This window comes from Rhamphochromis sp. 'chilingali' (genome assembly GCF_963969265.1).
Source record: "Rhamphochromis sp. 'chilingali' genome assembly, chromosome: 5".
NCBI classification, from domain to species: Eukaryota; Metazoa; Chordata; class Actinopteri; order Cichliformes; family Cichlidae; genus Rhamphochromis; species Rhamphochromis sp. 'chilingali'.
In genome coordinates this window covers 12,922,877-12,943,397 of record NC_137932.1, presented here as the reverse complement: position 1 = coordinate 12,943,397, position 20,521 = coordinate 12,922,877, and the positions used below count along the sequence as shown (strand labels likewise).

Here is a 20,521-nt window from a genome sequence, read left to right as displayed (position 1 = left end):
GATTTGTATTACATAAAATGGTTCATTTGGGGTTAATCTCTCCAAAATCAGAGCAGTGCTTGCTCTCACAGGACATATGAAGCTGCAATCAAACTCCATCTTCAAATTCAAAAGTTTTACATGGAACTGCACGGGTCAAAAGTCCTCACATCTTATATGTGCAGCATGTGGGAGGCAGTGTGCTTAAAAAAAAATAATGTACAGATATGTTATTGTTATGAAAAAGGTCAGACCTTACAAATAGCCCTGAAGGCAAGAAGAAATGGCTTTTTACTTTTATTGTGGTGGCACATGTGATACAAAAGTAAAGGAAAAAAAAAAAGCTTCTGGATCTTGCATTCATTAAGCATAGTGACCTGGCCCAAATACATGTTGTACTAATTCAAGCTTAATCTGTCACAAGTCATAGACTGCATCATTTGTGTCTTTAGCATGGCTCACTCTAGTGCAAGTCCAAACTCAGGGCTGTCTTTGAATAGCTATAGTCCTTATACATCTTGCACAGTATTTATTAAACAGGTACAATAAAGTTAGGATGACTGCACTGGTCCTGACTGACTGTCCAGAGCGGGTAGCGAGACAGGCAAACGGCCCGAAGCGACAACAAATGCACTCACACGTGGAGACGTTTCACCTATTTTATTGGAAAATATTCAAAATAAACAAAAATGGCACAGCAGTATACAAATCTCAAAATGCATATAGCCAGTAGAAATACTGCAGTTCCCTCTGTGTAAATCTCTTGCTAGAAAATCATTTGTGATAATTGGGCAGGTGCTGGTCAATATACACACACGCACACATATGCACGCCTCCTTTTTCGGAGAAGAACACCTAAGTGTGATTTGAAAGTCAACGCCCGTCGTTGCATGTGTGTTTTTTGTGTTTAGTTGGTAGGTCGGTGGTGAGCAACATGCCGTACTGGACGAGAAACGCTGTGGGTCATTACGAGAGCTTTGCATATACAGAACACTCATTCAATGTTACTATATAAATGAATATATTTAAGACATAGCTAAATGATAAATACATCAATATATCCATGTTAGTGGCATTTCCAGACAAAGAAATTGCTATAAATTACTTTCAACCACAGTTACGTGTCGAACATTCTTGACTCTGATTAGAAGGTGAAAACAAACACCGATCAGGATAACTAAACTAAAAGAGGCAGTGAATTATATAATTTTTCTGGGGGGGGGGATGGGCGATATTGTCAATAAAATGTTTGTTTGAGAGAAACCTGGAGCAGTGAAAAGAGCTTTGGGTTGTTGGGCCAAGCGAGGCTGAGCAGGGCTGAGAGAGAGACCAGGCCAAGCAGAGCCATCCATTTATTTATTTATTTTTCTTTCCCTCAGGCTTGCCTGATTTTGGATGGGGTGTAGTTCTTGTCAACAGACTCATCCTGTAGAAACATGTGCAGGCATCGCTCATTCTGAGCTAGAGGGTGACCGGCCACTCTGGAAAACAAAAGCAAAAGTGGACATTCAAACATGAAGCTTTGATGAGTTTAAACAGGGATGAGCACAAACAGGAAACAAGATTTTGCATGAATTACTGAAATGGACGTGAGAAGTGTGGGGATTTTTTTTTTTTTTTTTTTTTTATAAATTGTGCTAGAAGGACAATTATTTAGCATTCAACATTTTTATGCAAGTATTTCTAAAGGATGATATCTTTTGTGTGCATGCTTTAAAAAAAAAAAAAAAAAAAAAGCACAAAAAAAAAAAAAAGTGACTCGCCCACTTTTAATGGGTTATTTACAGCCTGCACAATAAACTGGTCATGTCAGGTGTTTTGCTGTATTTCAATCCTATCAGACTCCAGTAACATGTAAATGCATAAGGATTGATACAATGCTTTTAAAAGAATTTTACTGAGTATAACTGCGTTTTAAAGTATATATTTACACATATATGCCACATCCTTCAAAAGTGCCACTGTGGCATATGGGGGGAAAACATTTAAGTATAACTTTTGTTAAATTTAGTTAATAAGCAAGCTGAGTAGGTAAGTAAAATTTACTTTCACAAAGAAGCAGTCGTACAACAAAACAGAGTAAAATATGTAAGAATAGGTAAGTGCAGTAACAGCAATACAAAATCTGATCAAGATACAAAACAAACATGTAGTTTAAAAACAAAAATCCAAACAATAAAAAAAAAACGGTCAAACTACAAAAAGTTTTACAAGCTAACACTGCTTAATAACACATCTAGGTACTCGCCTGTCATTAAAAGCTGCTTCTCATTCACTGTTCAGTGTCTTAACCACCGACGACACAGAATGAACTTCAAACACTACAATAAGTGCATAACTTCAATTAGGCATTCCTGAAGTTACATGGGCACCATTTATAAACAGTTATAACACTCTTATTTTTGTGTGTGTGAAAGGCAAAGAATTTCCCACCTTTGTTTGAACCCTTTTAACTTGTCATCTCCCTACGGTCTCTAAAATATACTATACTATATTATATTATATGAGTGCATTCAAAGTCAAACCTGTTTAAATTTAGTGCGCAGTTTCGATTTGGGATAGATTTCAGTCAACAATGTCACTGATTCACTAACAAATAATTTAAACTACTCTGAAAAATAATTACGCTAAAGTAATTTATACTAATGGAGAATAAAGAGCTGATCTGAACTGATCTAGTTAACATATCGGTAGTTTAATGGTTAAAAGTTACTGTTATATATCATTGATATTATTATAAACTATATTGCCACATATAGTAATGTACAGCACAGTACATTTCCCTAATCGGCCAAAAATGTGAAAAAGAGTAACTCTTATTTGAATTTGCCATTTAACCGTAAATTTACGACAACTTTATCTCACATTTACAAACACATTGACAGTCACAAAAACTGTTCACTTGGGAGTAGTAATCCGTTTTCCCCCTTTTGACTCAGAAATGAGCAAAGATATAGAATTAAGTCACACCAAGGCAAACAGGAAAACTAGCAGACTGCCTGTCTCCTTCCACTATTTCACAAAGTTACTCTGATCCTAGTTTGAGGGATTGATAAGAGGCTCTGGAGTATTTGGTGTTCTCAAACGTCTTTAAACCCCAGTAGGACTTAAATGAATCAATATTTTATGACCCCCCTCCCAGTCAGAGTGGTAGTTCTTGTGGAAAATATTGGATGTTTGGGGCTCTGTTAAAGCCACTCTGACATTGAGTTTCCCTCAATGTCCCTTCAGATGACGCAAAGCGGCTTAACGAGAATGAGCCAGTGCACCTGAGACCCTTAAACGGCTCTTTTTGTAAACGACAAACTGCTCAGAACACATCAAAATGATAAGACTACACGCACTGTATGCATGCGTCTTAACCTCTGATAGGAAATATTTCATACAAATTAAGCAGCAAAGGGACTGAGCCAGAGGTCAAATACCAGGGCAGTCACCGGAAACATCAGGCTAGCTACCAACAAATACTGTTTAATAGGTTTGGAAATGTTGATCTGGACGTAAGGCGCAGCAGGAGCATGTTTACAATCTTTAAGCCATTTCCTCTTACCTGAAGCCAGCATTATGTATGACTAGCCTATCATAAAAAAAAAAAAAAAAAAAAAAAAGATTGTTCGCTCTTCTCCTCCTCCTCACTCATTTTGCAGGGATAATCATGTTTAGCATTCCAAAAGATTTCCTCTTCACAATGCTCTCAATCACAGATTTAACAATGCTGCCAGCCACATCAGCCGGTGTTAAGTCTGAACAATAATATGATTAACAGCAGTGTTTCATTCACAGAAAGCACGGGAGGGAGAAATCTTAATTACCAACACATTCTTGTCTCCTTTAAAAATAAATAAATAAATAAATAAATGAAGAAGAAAAAAAACATTTATGGATTTTAATGTTCCTCAACTGTCTTTGCACACTTAATATTCCAACAGGAAACATTGAAGCATTTGCACATGAAACAAAGATAATGGCTAAGTCTGCAATCAAAGCAAATAATTACAATCAGACTGTAACTTTTATTGTTCCGCAGCTGAAAACGAGGACATGCTGGATCAAAAATAAGCAGAGGTGCACACACCATCCCGTGGAACCACGCGCTGTAATTTGAGCTGCAATTAACATAAATTACACATCAACAACAAAACAAATGTGGGAAAAATTATGTTGTGGGGGTGCGCACTTGAGTCCTCTTTGGTTGTTCTTGTCCTTTGCGAGGTAATTATAAAGGAGATTTAAGGAGGATAGTGAGGAAAAAGACCTGCCCGTCTCCGAGGGTTCAGTTTGTTAACAATATGAAGAGAAGTGAAAAAGTTGAATCTAGTTATTGCACAACGTGCTTCATTGTTCGTCAGAGTTAAATAAAATAAATAAATAATTAAACTAGCAACGGCAGAAGCGGAAAACGACTGCAGCTGCAAAGAAGAAATTGTTAAGAAGAAATTGTTTTAACCTCATGGACGCATTGTGGGAGAATGGATAAAGACTGAGACGTGGACAGGCTTACTTGTTGAGAAACTGCTCCAGACCCTGTCTCCGCTCCTCGATGAAAGAGTCATCAAATATGCCATCATCTCCTCGGAAAGGAAGCTGCCGGAAAAGAGCTTTCCCCGGGAGAGGTGGTACAACCACCTGAGAGAACAGATTTCCCATTAGAAAGAAAAAAAGAAAAAGAAAGAAAGAGCAAAATTAAAAGTTTTTAATTGTTACAATAAATTATGAGAAATTTGAACAACTCAAACTATTTAAATATGGGTTTTGTCAATGCTTTTTGTGTGTCATTTCTGAAACTGTTTATGGGCTGAACCTAGACAGGGAAGAAAATGTTCTTTAACAACCCAAAGATGCACAAAACTCCCTTCTCTTTCATAGCAAAACACTGCAGATGTGGTCAATGTTATATGCTGATTTGATAAGCTAAGTACTCGAGCAGCCTTTGTGTGGAGTTCACTTCAATGGCTCACCTTGCTCTCCCTCTCCAGCTCCGCTCTGAGCCACTCAAAGTCGCTGTACCGCCTCCGTACAGAAGACTCCTTTAGCTTGAAGATGGGTAGGTTGGTCTATGGACAAACACAAGCCGCAGACTGTTACAGGTGTCACTTTTAAGAGCTGTTGTGATTTACAAAGAAATTGCCCTTAAACTCTGGCTGCAGTTATTCAAATGAAATCACAGTTTTTCAAGAAGTAGCTTGATATACACTAAGAAAATTTCAGGTAAGTCAGAGTGGTTCAAAGTAAAGCTCAGAAAGCTGAGTTCAAGAAATATCGATTGAATCGTTTAGCAAGTGATAGGAAAATCCAGTTTGTGTGGATGATTTCTCCCCCCACATATCTCTTTTTGCATTTTACTGCCATGCTTCGAGTCCACTTGCCCTCTGGGGAGGGACAGATCACTGCAAAATCCATTAAAAGCTGTCCCAAGTAATCACTTTTATCCTGATGAATAAAAGTGATTATGAACCTGTCCGTAGGACATGAGTCGGCACTAAGTGCAAGGACAACAACAAAGAAAATCCTAATCTGTAACCAGATACCAGATTTCAAAGTAATCAAGCACTAATGGGAGATTCTGGACATCGCCATCAAGCCAATGAGTGAGAGAATAGTTATAATTAATATAATTTTGGAGACTCAATCCCACCGTGGAGGTGGCTTACTAAGACACTTTGCTGTTCCTACAGGTTGATGGTGAGGATAATGAAAATGATGCCCGTTTTATTTAAATAAAGTTATGGATTTATCACCACAATGTGATAAAGTAAATCTTTATTTTAAAGCTCAAAAGAATGGAAAATAAAAAGAAAACTGATCAGCAACTATGGGATTGATTTTTACTTCTGACTGTTGCTCAAACTAAGCAAGCAAATGTTAAACAGACTCATTCTTATATAGTGCTTTTTGACTGAGCACTCAAAGCTGAGTACTACTGTCTGACATTTCATATCCATCCATTTTCTTGCTCTCTCGTCCACTTCAGTGCCGTGGGAATTGCATCCAAGCTGACACCAGGTGAAGAGGATACACCCTGGACAAGTCACCAGTCTATCGCAGATTTACTCACTCACTGTATCGATGGGTTTTCATGCAAACAGAGTCATCACCACAGCTCCATACCATTTATACCAGCGCTGAAGCTGCAAGAACTCATTGAAGTGGTCTCCTAAACAATAGGTTTCCCTGCTTAGACAAAGCCTCCAGATCCAGAAACAAAGAAATCTGAAGTGTAATTTACTTTCTGAAAAAATAATTCTTATTCAGGTACATTATACATGTACTAAAATTGTTATTTAAACAGTTCTAACCTGTCACTTTAATGTACATAAAGTTATAATAAAAAGCTGGCATTGGATACTCCAAATACCTGATCTATACAGCTCTGTATACCATTATTATCACTTTGACCTTCTGCTCACTCACTACTGACCTTGAGAAGAGAGGTCAGGGGTTAAATGTGACATATTTTAAATCTTCATACAATACTTTTTTATATGGTGATAATATACGGTGTATTTGTAACAACCACACTTTCAAAGTTTTTGTTAATTTTTTACAAATAAAACATTAAGTTGACCACAAAGACCTTGGTGGATGTAAGCCACATTTTATTGATTTGTTAACATGACCTCACTCTACATGCCTACAAATTCATTCAATTCTATATGTGGGATGTTTACACACGCAATTGTAAACGCCACCAAAAACAGGTAAATATTAAATCAACTGAGGAAGAAAAAAAAAACCCAGACGGATTGATTGATAATAAAATAATCACTAGTTGTAGTTCTGTTTTCGTTTGCTATATTAGGCCAATTCTGTTATTTCAAGTGTACTGGGTACTTTTATTTGATACAACCACCAAACTGCAAAGCAGTATCTCTGTACTGTTGGAAGTGTTCCTAGGGCTGTGCAATATGACCAAAATCTCATATGCTGATATAAGAATTCTATCGTCCCGATAACGATATAAATCACAAAAATATAACATTTTCTGTAAATTCTGTGAATCTCGGGCAGCTCGACTTGCCGGAAGTGTTCCCAGCTGTGCGTCATGTAGCTGGAGTCGAGTGTTTTAACTAGAGATGGCACGATACCACTTTTTTATGTCCGATACCGATACCAATATCATAAATTTGGATATCTGCCGATACCGATATGAATCCGATATAGTGTTTTTTAATCAACAAAACTGCTTTTTTAAATATCTTGCTGCATTTTGTATAAGTTCATACTCAAGTTTAAAACAACAACTACACTAAAGCTATTCTGTTATACCTGTATACAAAAAAAATATTTCATAGTTCAGCAATACTGATCAATCTAATAAACTTAGACCTACACCATCCTCCCTATTCTGGTATTTTAAAGAGTACTTAGCGTAAATATTAAGCAACCTAACTAATAGGGTTCCAACTCCCAGCAACAACAAAATTAAATAAATAAAAAATAGGGAACCACCCCTCACGCGCCACCTCATGATGCTTAATCGACGTAATCAACCTTAATTTGATGCAGTGTGAAAAAAAATGCACAGAAATCAATTATTTTTCAAGAAATATTAAATAGATTCAACATCTTTCTTCAACAAAATTGCAGACTGCACAGATGGTACCTTCCCAAAGGAAAAAGTACTATAGCTTACTAGGGTATATATATTAGACTTAATAGTCACTATGTACAGTAATTGACTTCTATTCATTTTACATCAAATTAAAACTTTGGGTGTCAGATAATTATTTATTAAAAGCTCGACATTTTAAATGAGAATAAGAAAGAAAAGTATGTCTTTGTGCCCCCTTTTCCCAGTTAATGCCCTATCGGCCCCCCTGGCTAAACTTTGCTAGATCCGCCCCTGCACAGTTACCAGCCGTCAGCTACGTAGAAAAAAGATCCTGGTGTAGAAATTAATATTAAATAAATTCTAACAACAGCTTATCAAGCTTAAACGTGCTGCTGTTGTTCAGCCGCTGGTTTGCTCTTTCTGGCGCAAAGTGGACCAAAAACAAACGAGAGACAGACTCGCGACAGAAAAGCCGATCAGCTGATTTAAGCAGTTTCACGATTGAAGTAGCAGCCGGAGAGCGAGAGGCAGTCGCTTGTTAAGCTTAACGTGGGAATGCTTTACAAACATTCAGAGATGGACTTACACACTTGCTTTACTTCTCTCGGGGATAACTTTGTCGGAGATGAAATGCCAGGTTGCTAGCGAAGCTCCACATGCTATCCAGACCACCGACAGGTCCTGCATGCCACAGCTGCTCTATCACGTGATGCATACGTTCTGAGGTGAGTTACGGCGTGTTGCAAGTTTTGTGAGGTGCTTTCGTGATATTTAATGGATCGGATTACATTTTTTATTTTTCTCCGATATCCGATCCAGTAATTTAGGTCAGTATCGGACCGATACCGATACGTAATATCGGATCGGTCCATCTCTAGTTTTAACAGATGCATTAAACGATACATTTTTAGACATAAGTTGTAACGGCCGCCGTTTTCTTTGTGAGTATTTATTACAAGGCGTGCTGCGGGGAAAAGCCTGTTCTAACGTTTGAGTCTAAGGTTTATTTTTTAGCACCTGGCGGCTCTTTTTTTACTTCTCATCCGTAAATAATCTGCTCTTTCACGTGATTCAGTTTATTTTGAAAAGTCTCAAGTGGATCTTGAGCTTTATTGTGAAAGGTTTATGTGGAACATAAACAAGCGGACACGCGATGGTGTTACCGTTGTTGTTGCTAACCAAAACAGGCGCTTGTCCGTCAGTAGTGTGGTTATATTAAAAATAAGAGAAAGAGAGAACTTTAAGAAATTAATATAGCCACTACAGTGACCATCAAAACGGTGGAAAAAAATATTGCCGTAAACAGTTTATTTTGTGACACCACGAAACAAACGATAGCATAAAATGAAACGATAGATGTTTTTATATCGTCATCCGATATATATCGTTATATCGAACAGCCCTAAGTGTTCCCCAAGAGTTAACAAACTCACCAAGACATTCATTTATTGGAAACATGTTTTAAGAAAATGTGATAACTAAAAACAAAACAAAGGTTTGTACTTTCTGTGGCAATCATATGAATATCAGAAAATTATCACTAAAAAGCTTTCAGGGAGAGCTTGAGCTAACTTGAAAGAGCTAGAGAGGAAGGTTTTATTGACTTGGTTTTGGGCATAGCTTTGTCTTATCTACTCTAACTTAGTAAAAAAAAAAAAAAAAGGAGGGGGGGGGGGGGGGGGGGAACAAAAAACTCCTTCAAATCGAACCAAACCGAACAGAAAATTGAAATTGGCCTCAAGGCGAAAAGAAATTCCACATTTTGCTAACCAAGGTCTGTCCCACTCAGAATGCTTTGCCATTTTTTTGTGCGTTCACACAGATGTGTGCATAATTCCAAGTTGCTGTTGACAAGCACTTGAGAGTGAATTTCATTTTAAAAAAAGAGGAGATGTTTCGACATTGACAGAGAACATTGAAGCAAACAGCACATTACGGCACAATGCCAAAGCTCTTCACTATTCCTGACAGCACATGGCCATCCCATGACAATGTACAAACAAGGAGGGAGTGAGTGAGCATTTCATTGGCAGGCTACATTCACAGAGGGTCAGAATTCATGGAAGAAGGAATCACAAGAGCAAAGCAATTGAGCAAGTAGGTGCAGCATGAATACAGCGCGAGCAGCAGACTGATCGATAAGCAGACGACTGTGACTGTGTGTGGTAAAGGGGATGGAGAGTTAACTAGAAGGCTGAGTAAATGGCTGAACAAAAGAGAAAGGAGGTGGGTGTACGTGGTCATAAAGAAGGAGCAGAGATACTAGAGAGGTTGGAAGCTTTGCCTGCTCTATGCAAGACTAATTGAAGAGGAGGAAGACCAGGAGTGGTCTTTTCTCTCTCTCATGGTCTCCCCTTTTCAGTCTTTTTCCTTTTTATTTCCCTTGATCTGCAAAACTAAGTCACATTTTCTGCCCTTGAGACTCCTCTTGTGGTGTTTGAATGGGAAAAATATGGGCATTTGTTTTCTTCAGTCTTTGCTCTGTCCTATCCTCAACCTTCAAAATTATGGATCCCACCCGAGTTTAGTGGGCAAGAACAAACTCATCTGTCACACCCTTAGCAATGATGAAGAGAGTCGCCCATCAACCACGACTGGTTTGATGTTTAACTGTAAAATAAATGCTACCTGGGCAATTTACTCAATCGCACAGAATGTTTTCTTGAGCTGATGATTGGGTTAAAATCTGGACTCGTATAGACACACTGATCTTTCACATGACCCCTTCATCAATATACCCCACCGTCTTCCAAATGTGGATTTGAATACTATTACAGGTGATCTCACTTAAAAAGTCAGTGCTTTTGGTCCATTGAGTTTTCCTGATTTATTTATGAGTTCAGCTGAACACAATTTTCTTTTGCTTTCTTACCAACCATTTCAGTATTACAGTAAAGTTGGCCATCTATTGATCGTTTATCTTATAGGATATTCTCAGCTGACCGTTTCCTTTTCAATCTCACGGGACTTCATAACTGTCAAATGGATCACCTCAAAACTGCAACTGATACACACTAGAGGGCACAAATCACCTGTGTACAACTAAAAGGTTTGTATACATTAACTTGTCAGCATAATAACGCATAATATAAGATCCAGCGATGGACCTCTCTATGTCAGAAATCTGCAAAGAATTATTAACGTTTCACAGACAGGATGCAACAACACTAATAAACTGCAGTAAATAAGAAAGCCCTGTATGCCAACATATAATAAAAGCTTCTGAGGTGGCTGTGGAAGAGCAGGTAGAGTAGGTTGTCTACCAAGTGAAAGGTTGGTGGATCAATCTCCAGCTACTCCAGTCCATCTGTAGAAGTATCTTCAGTCAAGATACTAAACCCTGATACTGATAATTGCCAACGTTTTTTGCATCCATCAGAGTTTGAGTGCATATAAACGTTAGATAAAAGTGCTTAGGCATAGATAAAAGCACTGCATGAATGTATGGGATTGAGTGAATGAGAGTTGTAGTAGAAAGCTCTTTGAGTGCTCAAACTCAAGTTCAAGTTCAACTTTATTGTCACTTCAACCATATACAGTTTAAAAATACACAGTGAGGCGAAACAACGTTCCTCCAGGAACCAAGGTGCTACAAGACAAGTTAGTGCAAAAAAAAATATATATATATATAATATATCTAGTAATAATATTGTGCAAAAGAGCATTTACAGGTTGGTGTGTGCGAGAAAGGTGCTATACAAGTACCTGTCCATTTACATTTAGCTTAACCATTTTCTAGCGGTTTGCTCTGCCTTTTTTCTAACAAGTTTTCATGACTCTGCAGACATTTTTGTGTTTTAATCTAACTGGAATTTCTAACTGAAATTGCAGGAATAACTGATCCCTCAACACTGACACAAGTATGCCCAAGTAGTGAACGTAAGAGTTTACTGAATGGAGTTGAGGCATTGGTATTTAATGATGTAACTGCTGAAAGATTTATTTTTCAATGTTTAATTTACATGGCAGATGAGACAGGCAGAAATATGTGAACTGATAGGCAACAAAGCACATATATGAAAATAGCAGATACTGTTTGTGTCACAGAGACTTATAGTACTTTAAAGGTCACTCCTCAGTTATTTCAGGTCAACTATACAAGGCTTACATGGACATTAAGTAAAGATTGAAAAAAAAAACCCCAACACAACTGCAGGTCAAACTCCTTAGTCCATTCTGCACCACATGCAAGCTATTTACATTGTGAATGCACTAACCCTGAAACTGCCAAGCATTCAATTCCTTGAAAAACAGCAGTTAGGACACTGGATCAGTTTCCCAGGCATGGATTAAGCATAGCCCTAGATTAAAAAGATGTTGTTGTTGTTTTTGTGAAACTGATTTATTGTAATAGCTATGCTATGGCGTTTAGTAATGTCTTGGCCGAAATGTGCAAGGAATTCCATAAAAAGACCTTATCTATATGGGAGAATTCGTTGATCTAAAACCTGTATATACCTTTTATCATTGATGCTGGCCTTTCAGATGTTCAAGCTGCCAATTCCACTAACACACCCCCATACCACATGCATACAGGCTTTTGAACTGAGCGCTGATAATAAGTCAGATGGTCACACTCCTCTTTAGTTGAGAGGATGCAGCGTTCATGTTTTCCAAAAAGAGTTTGAATCAATGATGAATTCAATGTGTCTGACCACAGAACAGTTTTCAACTTTGTCTTATTCACAAATCACAAAGGATCGCAATATTTTTTTGGGAATTGGGGTTATAAACAAGCTGATTTGAAAACAAAGTTTAGTCCCCCTTTTCCCCCCTTAGGACGAATACGCCAAATCACATCAATAAATATTAACTGATGTAATATTCAGAGCCTGGACTATACATAAAAAAGGAAATTCGTAAGATTATTTTAAATAAATAAGGCCACATTTATTACATTTAAAACATAAAACCAAGTGAAATAACCTGGTTCAGGTGACACTGTATTAACTGTAGGAGTATTTCCTTACACTGGGCACAATCTCTGCCACTCCCTCTTTCAACTGTTTTTTTTTTTGTGTGACTAAACAGCCCACCAAAAAACTTCCTTTTTCAATTATTTCAAGTTCATTCCAGGTGAAGCTGTCAATGAACCCCTCACTCCTCCTCGTTCTCAGGTCACAGGAGAAGTGGATTATCTTAGCTTTATCGCCCCAGTGCTCTAGCATTAACTCCGCTCTCCTCTCACCGTGGTTCGTCCCTGCTGCGTCATGTTACCTCACAGCATGGAGCGCCACAAAGTTAATCCCCACCACAACAGATCACAGTTACAGGTAATCTGCCACCGCCGTGACTCTAATCCCATCACGTGAACACAGAAAACACTTATCCATGTGCGAGCACACATTGACAGAGGAGGTATGCAGGCACAGGTGTTAGGCACAGGATTTGACCAGTCACACATTTAACAATGTAAATATAATAGTCCAAAGCATTCGAGCCTGCTTGTATGCACACTAGAACCCGGACCACTTATCTCAAGACAATGAAGCAAGCAGTGAGAGTGTAAGGAAAGAAAGTCACCTGGCCTTTCAGTTCCCTCACCCACCATAACCCTGTGATTAAGAGATTGGCCTTTCAGGACAAGGGGAGGAACGAAAACGACAGAACTGAAAAATGAGAGGTCTCACTCATGCTTTCTCTCTCTAACACGAACACATAGAAAGAGGCGGTGCGTGAGAGCTCTACAAGTCAAAGATCAGGTTTCCCCGGCCTCTGTTCTTTTCACGGCTGGTTAGAGGTTAGGACCAGGGTGTATCAACTTACTAACCCCTCACAGTGATCAGAACAGGGGACCAGCCCACACCCAGTCAGGTCTTAGGATTTTATTAACTGATTTTTTTTTTTGTTTGTTTTTTTTAAAAGGGACACAAAAAAAAAAAGAAAAAAAAAAGATGCTTTCCTCACTTTGTAAAAGACAGATACAAGAGGAAAGCCAGACAAAACAGCAAGCAAAAGGCACAAATAGGACATTTGCAAAGGTAGAAAAATACAGAAATGAGAAATTAATGGCCACATTAAAAGCAAAGGTGGAAAAATAGATTTTTAGACATCATTAAAATAGGAGCATAAAGCTACATGTACCTCCTTCAAAGTGGATCTGCTTGCTTCACTTTCAATTATGAGTGTTCAAGGTGCAATCTACGCTCCATAGGAAGAGCATGTGATTCATAATGTGTGGGACACAATACCTTAGGCTCATTGAAAATGGGTTGAAAAGAGGCAGAACCCTTAAAAACAGCGAGACACAGAGAGAGGGAGAGAGGGGACAAAGATCACTCATCTCCTGAGAGAATAGTTCAAGGCCACCATGCATTAGCTTTTAGCAGGATGGATTAAGTCAAGTTTGAGAGTGCACATCCTAAACCTCCCCCATGCCCCCTTCTCACCCCTCCCATATAGTCCCCTTTCAGAATAATAGCATTAAAAATGGCAACATAATACCATCTCATTGCATCATATTCCAAAATGGGAAAAAAAGACCCCGAACAAAAGAGTTGGGGCTATGGGTCTCTTGCTCTCGCCTCTCCATGTACTCTCTCACTCGTTCCCTCGCTTGCCGGCCTCTGCGGCCTGACAGCCTACCCTCTCTCCGACTCGCCTAGCTGGCAAAAAGCTGCTTTGTTGCCATAGTATCAACTCCCACTTTTGATACTGTCATTTCAAGTAGGATATGGTAGCCTTGATACAATATGTTCCCCATTTCCATTAAAATAGTTGTCGAAGAGGATGCTGTAGACTTTGGATTACACTTGACTGTGCCTGACAAGCCTCCCCTCCTCCCCCCACAATCCACACACACCCACACACACCATCTCTCCCCATTTTATTAATGACCAAAGGCCCCCGCCCTCACCCTGGTGCCCAAATGGAAAAGAGAAAGAAAGAGAGAGGGAGAAGCTATGGGAGAAGAGAAGAGGAGGGGTAGAAGACTGAGTGAGAGTGGGAGACACCGCTATAAGAGCCCTTTTATGTACTCCTATCCATAAACAAAGTGAGATCCCAAAGTTCGCTCCCCTGAATGTGCTCTCTGGATGAGATGGGAACCAACTAAAATTTTGATAATATCCATCACCCATTCCTCCTACTCCACACACATACACCCCCATCCCAGCTCCAACCCCCTGTTTGCTGAGGGTCCAAACAAATACACTATGCTGTATTGAGGGGAGGGGGGTCCGCCAAACCAGACACTACACAGAAAAAAGTAAAAGACCATTAAGGTGATATGATAGGACTCATGAAAAACAACTCTCTCCATTAGGAACATGAAACATGTGCAGAAGCATAAAAAAAGCAACCATAAGCCACTTCAAAAACTACCCTTAAAACGAAGGGATTTGGATTGGAACAGATATCCATTGTTTCAGCATGACCCCCGACATTACGAGTCTGCTCATGCAAAATGAGATATCCGCCTCCTTTCGGTGTGAACTTAGCTTCCACTTCGTTAAAAAACTGATGCATAGAGTGAGAGATTGATCCCATTAATTTCAAACGCCAAACGCAGGCCCGTCTGCCAACAAGTGACTATGCCTCACAGCCACAGTAAACAATGTTTAAACAATTTGTCTCGCCACTAACTTTGTGAGCATCCCAACACCGCCGGTGAGTCACAGGCAAACTGAATGACTCTTATTTCAACAGTCTCGGAGCAAACTTCATGATTTCAGTTATCATGGGGAACAACGGTAACACGGTATGAACCAGGAAAGTGACTGCACACAGCTGGGAGTAAAATGGGAAAGTAAGCAACAGGATGAAATCTGGTGAGGGGGTGGCTTTCTGCCCTCCCATGGGTGGGGGGGTGAGTTGGAGGGTGAGGATGGGGAGTAAATGCTCCAGCTCCCCCTCACCACCACACACCCACCCAGCCACCCTGGCCTGGTTCAATTCTTCTCTTTTCTCAATGAGGGGATTAGGCAGACTCTCTCACTGCGGCCACAAGAGCTCTCTCGATTTCGGGGTGGATAGCGGGACAGCAGTGAGAACAGGGGAAAAGGTTAGGAACGGAAACAGTACAGAGTAATGAGATGATATATTTCAAGTATTCTGAAATATTAAAAGAAAGGTAGATGAAGAGGGGGAAAGAGGGGAAAAAAAGCAATGAAGGGGCAAAGCAAACACTACGCATTCCAGACCTAGGCCTTGTGGCAAACACTCTTTAATGGCTGGAGATGGAGTAAAACGCTTCCAAAGAAAGCTAAAGAAAGGAGAAGGAGAGAAGCAAAGCTAAGTTGACACCACGTTTGTTGAGAAGTGAGGGATGCACCGCTTCTTCTGTGGTCTTATGCAAAGCAGGGTCACACAGGACTATGAGGTGCACAATAATGCTGATTACACGCATATGCTAATTATTACACGCTAATCAAGTACAGTAGCCTTATATTCAACGCTAATGCCTGGAGACAGCTTCTCTCCTCTCAACTCGTTTCTTAAAGGTAAAGGAAAACGACTAAATACTTGAGGGCTGGTAACCAATCTAAATACTCCGGGCCAGTAACTACAGGGGTGTCAGTCAACCAAGATGACAATTTAGAGATGAGGAGATGGAGCAATCAGATGAGCCTATAGTGACTGTCTGACAGTCTGTGTATTTAAAATCGAACACAAAAGGTCCAATAATAGTTACATTTATACAAAATTGCCTGGCTTATGTGGCAAAACTGACAAGCCTTTAAAAGGAGTTCTTAAAGCTTGAAAATACTGTAAAAAATACAAAGTTTACCTCGTGGCTAACCCAGCTAAAATGTGTCTTTTTTTCGTTTCTCGTGAATCTAACTGCCTGCTTGTTGTGTCTGCATGTCAAATAAGACTTATATTTTAACATTCTCACAAAATTCCTGATGTAGGCATGACATTTAATATCTGACAAAAGCAGCAGCAGCTGAATCAAACGGTCCAAGGTTGTCCAAGTTGTTCACCATGGAGCTTTCACTGAGATTATCAGCACAGGCAGACTGCTAAGTTGTCACTGAAATAAAAAACGTTCAAACTTTTCATTGTTCTAAAAAACTCTTAAAATCTATAGTTTTATGACAACCACGTCAACTCCCGTTTCCATGTATGATATGATTTAAAACTCCAATAATAGAGCAAGCGACCTTTAGTTTATATTTACATTTTTATTTTGTAAGACATTTATCCTATCAACACTGTGGGTACTGTGCCATAAACAGGATCAAAGAAAAGCATTTGCAGATTTAAGCAGGTTTGATGTTTCAAAGGTGGATTGCCAGATACATTTAGGTCCATAAGTATTTGGAAAATGACACAATTCTTGTCTCAGGACACAACCACAGTGGACTATAAATCAAACTATCGAGACACGATAGAAATGCAGACTTTCAGGGGATTTACAGACATTTTATACATATAAATTTCTAGAGGCTCTAAGGTAATTATAGAAGCTAACCATTTTAAGGAGTGCTTTTAATATGCTGTTTCATCCTGTGACTTGCTTTGACACATTTGCTCCAAAAGGTGTCCAACTGATCTCTCTAACCTTAGCTCTGTCTTCAGCAAGTGAAAAGCATGCTCTATTTACTTTAGATCTGGAGACCGACTTGAAGAAAAAAAAAAGAACTTCACAATATTTCTTTGAGTTGAGAAACACTTGAGCTGCTTTTGCAGTGTGATTTGGGACACTACTCATTTGCACTATGAAGTACTGTTCAATCCATTTTGCAAGATCTTTTGAGTGAATCTCAGCAGAAAGTATAGCCCTGTAGTCTTCACAATTCATTCTGCTACTTTTCAACAGTCACATAATAAATAAACACTAATTCCACTGACAGTCATACATGAAAGTGCCATAAAAAATGTCTCCACCATGTTTGACAGGTAATATGGCATGCTTTAGATCATGAGCCACTTCTCTCCCTCTCCATTATTTTCTCTTCAAGTATGATTGAAGTATGCACACCAGTCATTCTGGTACAAGTTCATCTTGTTTGCGTGTCTCAAATATTATTTCAAAACTATGCAGACTCTTCTAGATGGTTTCTGACAGTCTAATCAGGGCTGCTTGTACTTGAGTGCAACCAGTGATTTGCACCTTGTTGTAAACCCTTTGTTATTTACATTTATGAAGGTATCTCTTGACTGTAGACCGCCTCGTGGCTTGGTTAGATGTTGTGAAGCTGCTTTCCTTAACCATGGAAACCCCCTATTTTAGTTGTATTCTGTAGTCTTTCAGACCTTTTGGTGTTGCTGATTTGGCCAGTCTGATCATTTCCATCTCTCTGTTAGGTTTATTTTAGGTTTTCAACCTATTGCCCTCCTTTACTTGCGTCAGCATCTTTGTTTTTCATCTGCTTAATTTGCAATAAAACAACAAGGGAACAGATCTCATCTGACAAAGAAAATGTCAGTCAGTTATTAATTATTTTTGAGCATCTAAAAATGGGAAAATGTTTAAAAATTGGTTCAAGGCTTCTTGAATTAAAGCTGTCACCAAGTCATGAGGATGCAGGTGCATCATTGCAGTTCTATCACATCTGGAGAGTTTAATTAAAATCCACAGCAGTTGTAGACAGAGGCAAAAAAAAAAAAAAAGTGTGATTTTCCAAATATGTCTGTGAAGGTTCTCAGTCATCCAGGTCATCGTAGTCAAAGGAGCTTGCAAAGAAAAGCGTCTGGACTTCTTTAAGTTACTTGAAGACGTTTCAGTTCTGAACTGAAGAAGCTTCTCGGATGAGAGGTGAAACGTCTTCAAGTAACTTAAAGAAGTCTAGACGCTTTTCTTTGCAAGATTTTCCAAATACTTAACTGAACTATTTTGCCAAATATCGCAATTACAGTGATTTATTTCTATAATTACAAGTTCCCAGGAAAAAAAAATACACTTCATCTTTGAGAACAGATCTTAAAAAGATACATTTGTTCTTTTGTTGTTGTTACATTGCAACAGTTTTAAGACACAAAAAGCCTAACAAAGGTTAGTGTTATTTTAATAGTTTGATTTTGGTTACTAGTGATCTGTATCAACACTGAAAGAAATGTATCAGCTGACCTCAGCTATTCAAGGCTAATTTTTACTCTGACCACAAAGTTGCAGTAACAGAAAGATACACAGGATGTGTTTTGCAATTGCTGACTCTCTAACAGTTCTCATCCTGACCTATTGCTCAACAACACTGTTGCATTTCTACGCAGCATTAGCTGCCATCCCAGAATTTCACATTTAAAAAAAAAAAAGTACACTGACAGCCAAATAGATAGTAAAGTGACAAAAATAATTCTTTATACGAAAAAAAAAACAAAACACCTTTTGTTCTCCTCTACAAGTTGGAGGAAGGAAGTGTGTTGTAAGGGGGTGGGTGAAACTGGACAGGATCAGGCAGCATCCTGTCCTTATAGCTCCAGAGAAGCTGACTCAAAAGTATGCTTTCCTTTAGGCTTCTGGTGATTTGTCACGTCAGAAAAGCTACAAAGTAAAATACTATACCAACCAAAATGTTCGCATTATGTCCCAGTGCACCATTTAGTCATACAGGCCAGTCCTCACCTCAGGATTGTCATTAAGTGTGACCAATACTGTTATCTGTGGTTTGCACTCGGACAATGGGGTGTGGCTGGAGATCAAATGTTCAGAAAGACGTTAAGTCTTTGAGAAGGTTATGTGTTTCGCTTAAACCGAGGTTATATAACTGCAGTTTATTTGTAGACATGTTTCAGCTGCGCTGTGGAAAAACACTTGAGGCTAATGTAAACACACACACGCGCGCGCACACCCCTTCTTTCCCGGAGCGATGTCGCCGTCAAAAGACACAGACACCGTTTCCGTTAACCACGTTATCAAACACTTTTAATTAACATGCAGTCAAACAGCTTTATGTACACCAACAACGTTGAGCAGACAGTGTAACGTCAGGTAACCGTGCAGTCAGATAAAGGCTGCTAGCTTCCTAGCAAGCGTCGACTAATTCCTTTAGCAACGGACAATTTGATACTTCTTAATAGCCCACACTTTTAAATATCGACCCTTTGAATGTCTTAGTGGGGGCAAAAATCGCGATGTCATAAAAATTACAACTTTCTGTGACTGCAGAAAAGATATGTTTGCGTGCTTAGGTGTGTAGCTTAAAAGCTAGCGCCATTTGCACTTGTTACGGTAGGCTCACCTTCAGTCTGACTTCGTACGTGGTGTATCTGCCTCTGCCCACCCCGACCGTCTCAGGGTTGCTTACATCAATCTCTAGAAAGTTACTCGGAGGTCCATAGGCGTCATTTAAGTTCTGAGGCTTGGTGTAAAGCCTTCTTGTATCAGCTATGGTTTCAGCCATGTCTCCCTTTCCTTCTAGCAGCCTGGGGATTGCGTGAAGTTAGTCAGATTACGAATATGCACGTCACCTTGATGGCCTTCAAAATAAAGGATTTTGGTGAATGCTGTGTATGTAAAATGAAGACTGACGTTAAAATACGGTCTGATTTCCTGACTTATCCGAGTTTAAAGATGAGATATATTGTTATTTAATTTCTCCACGTGAATGTTGTTCTTGCTAGAGCTAAAAATAAAAATTTCATAGTTTATTCTGAAGGCAAACCACGCAAATTTCGGTATCACCCAGTCACTTACTCTCGCCAGCTTGAAATGCCGTAGAGCTGAACTTCCGATCAGCTGAGGTTCAGCTGACGCTTCTCTGTCACCCCCCTGCTCGATTTATTTACAACCTGCCAGCGGGCACATTACACACATCGATTACTACACTACAGACACAAACGTGTTCATTTTACCCTACAACCCAGATCAAACACAGCTAATAATATAAAGTGACTGCTAGAACGGAAACTTGTTACTGTCACACCCCAAGCGACCGAAATATAGAAATTTAATGGTCAGTATTATATTATTCTCCTTGAAAGACCTAGTTCACAGGGTTAGTCATAATAATTGGCAATCAATAACAGTTTATAGTCAAAAACGGAGAAAGAAAATCGACATAATACAGAATACAAACTATAAATTTTATAAAAATGTATAATTAT

At 39.1% G+C, this 20,521-nt stretch overlaps 1 protein-coding gene across 1 annotated transcript; it reads right to left on the bottom strand.

The window, feature by feature from the left end:
- Positions 1-624: 624 nt before the first annotated feature.
- snx3 (sorting nexin 3) lies at positions 625-19,861 on the bottom strand. The gene is made up of 4 exons (XM_080881865.1): positions 19,657-19,861; positions 4,938-5,033; positions 4,481-4,605; positions 625-1,460 (listed from the first exon to the last, which is right to left on the bottom strand). Exons 1-4 carry the CDS (start codon positions 19,816-19,818, stop codon positions 1,355-1,357), a joined length of 489 nt encoding a protein of 162 aa, XP_080737991.1. The 5' UTR covers positions 19,819-19,861; the 3' UTR covers positions 625-1,354.
- Between the last annotated feature and the right edge of the window lie 660 nt (positions 19,862-20,521).

Coding starts and splice junctions, on each gene's coding strand:
- snx3 (XM_080881865.1), bottom strand. CDS start 19,818: ATGGCTGAAACCATAGCTGATACAAGAAGGCTTTACACCAAGCCTCAG. Junction 4,606..4,937: donor AGCTGGAGAGGGAGAGCAAG/GTGAGCCATTGA, acceptor CTGTTCTCTCAG/GTGGTTGTACCACCTCTCCC. Junction 1,461..4,480: donor CTGGAGCAGTTTCTCAACAA/GTAAGCCTGTCC, acceptor TTTGTTTTCCAG/AGTGGCCGGTCACCCTCTAG.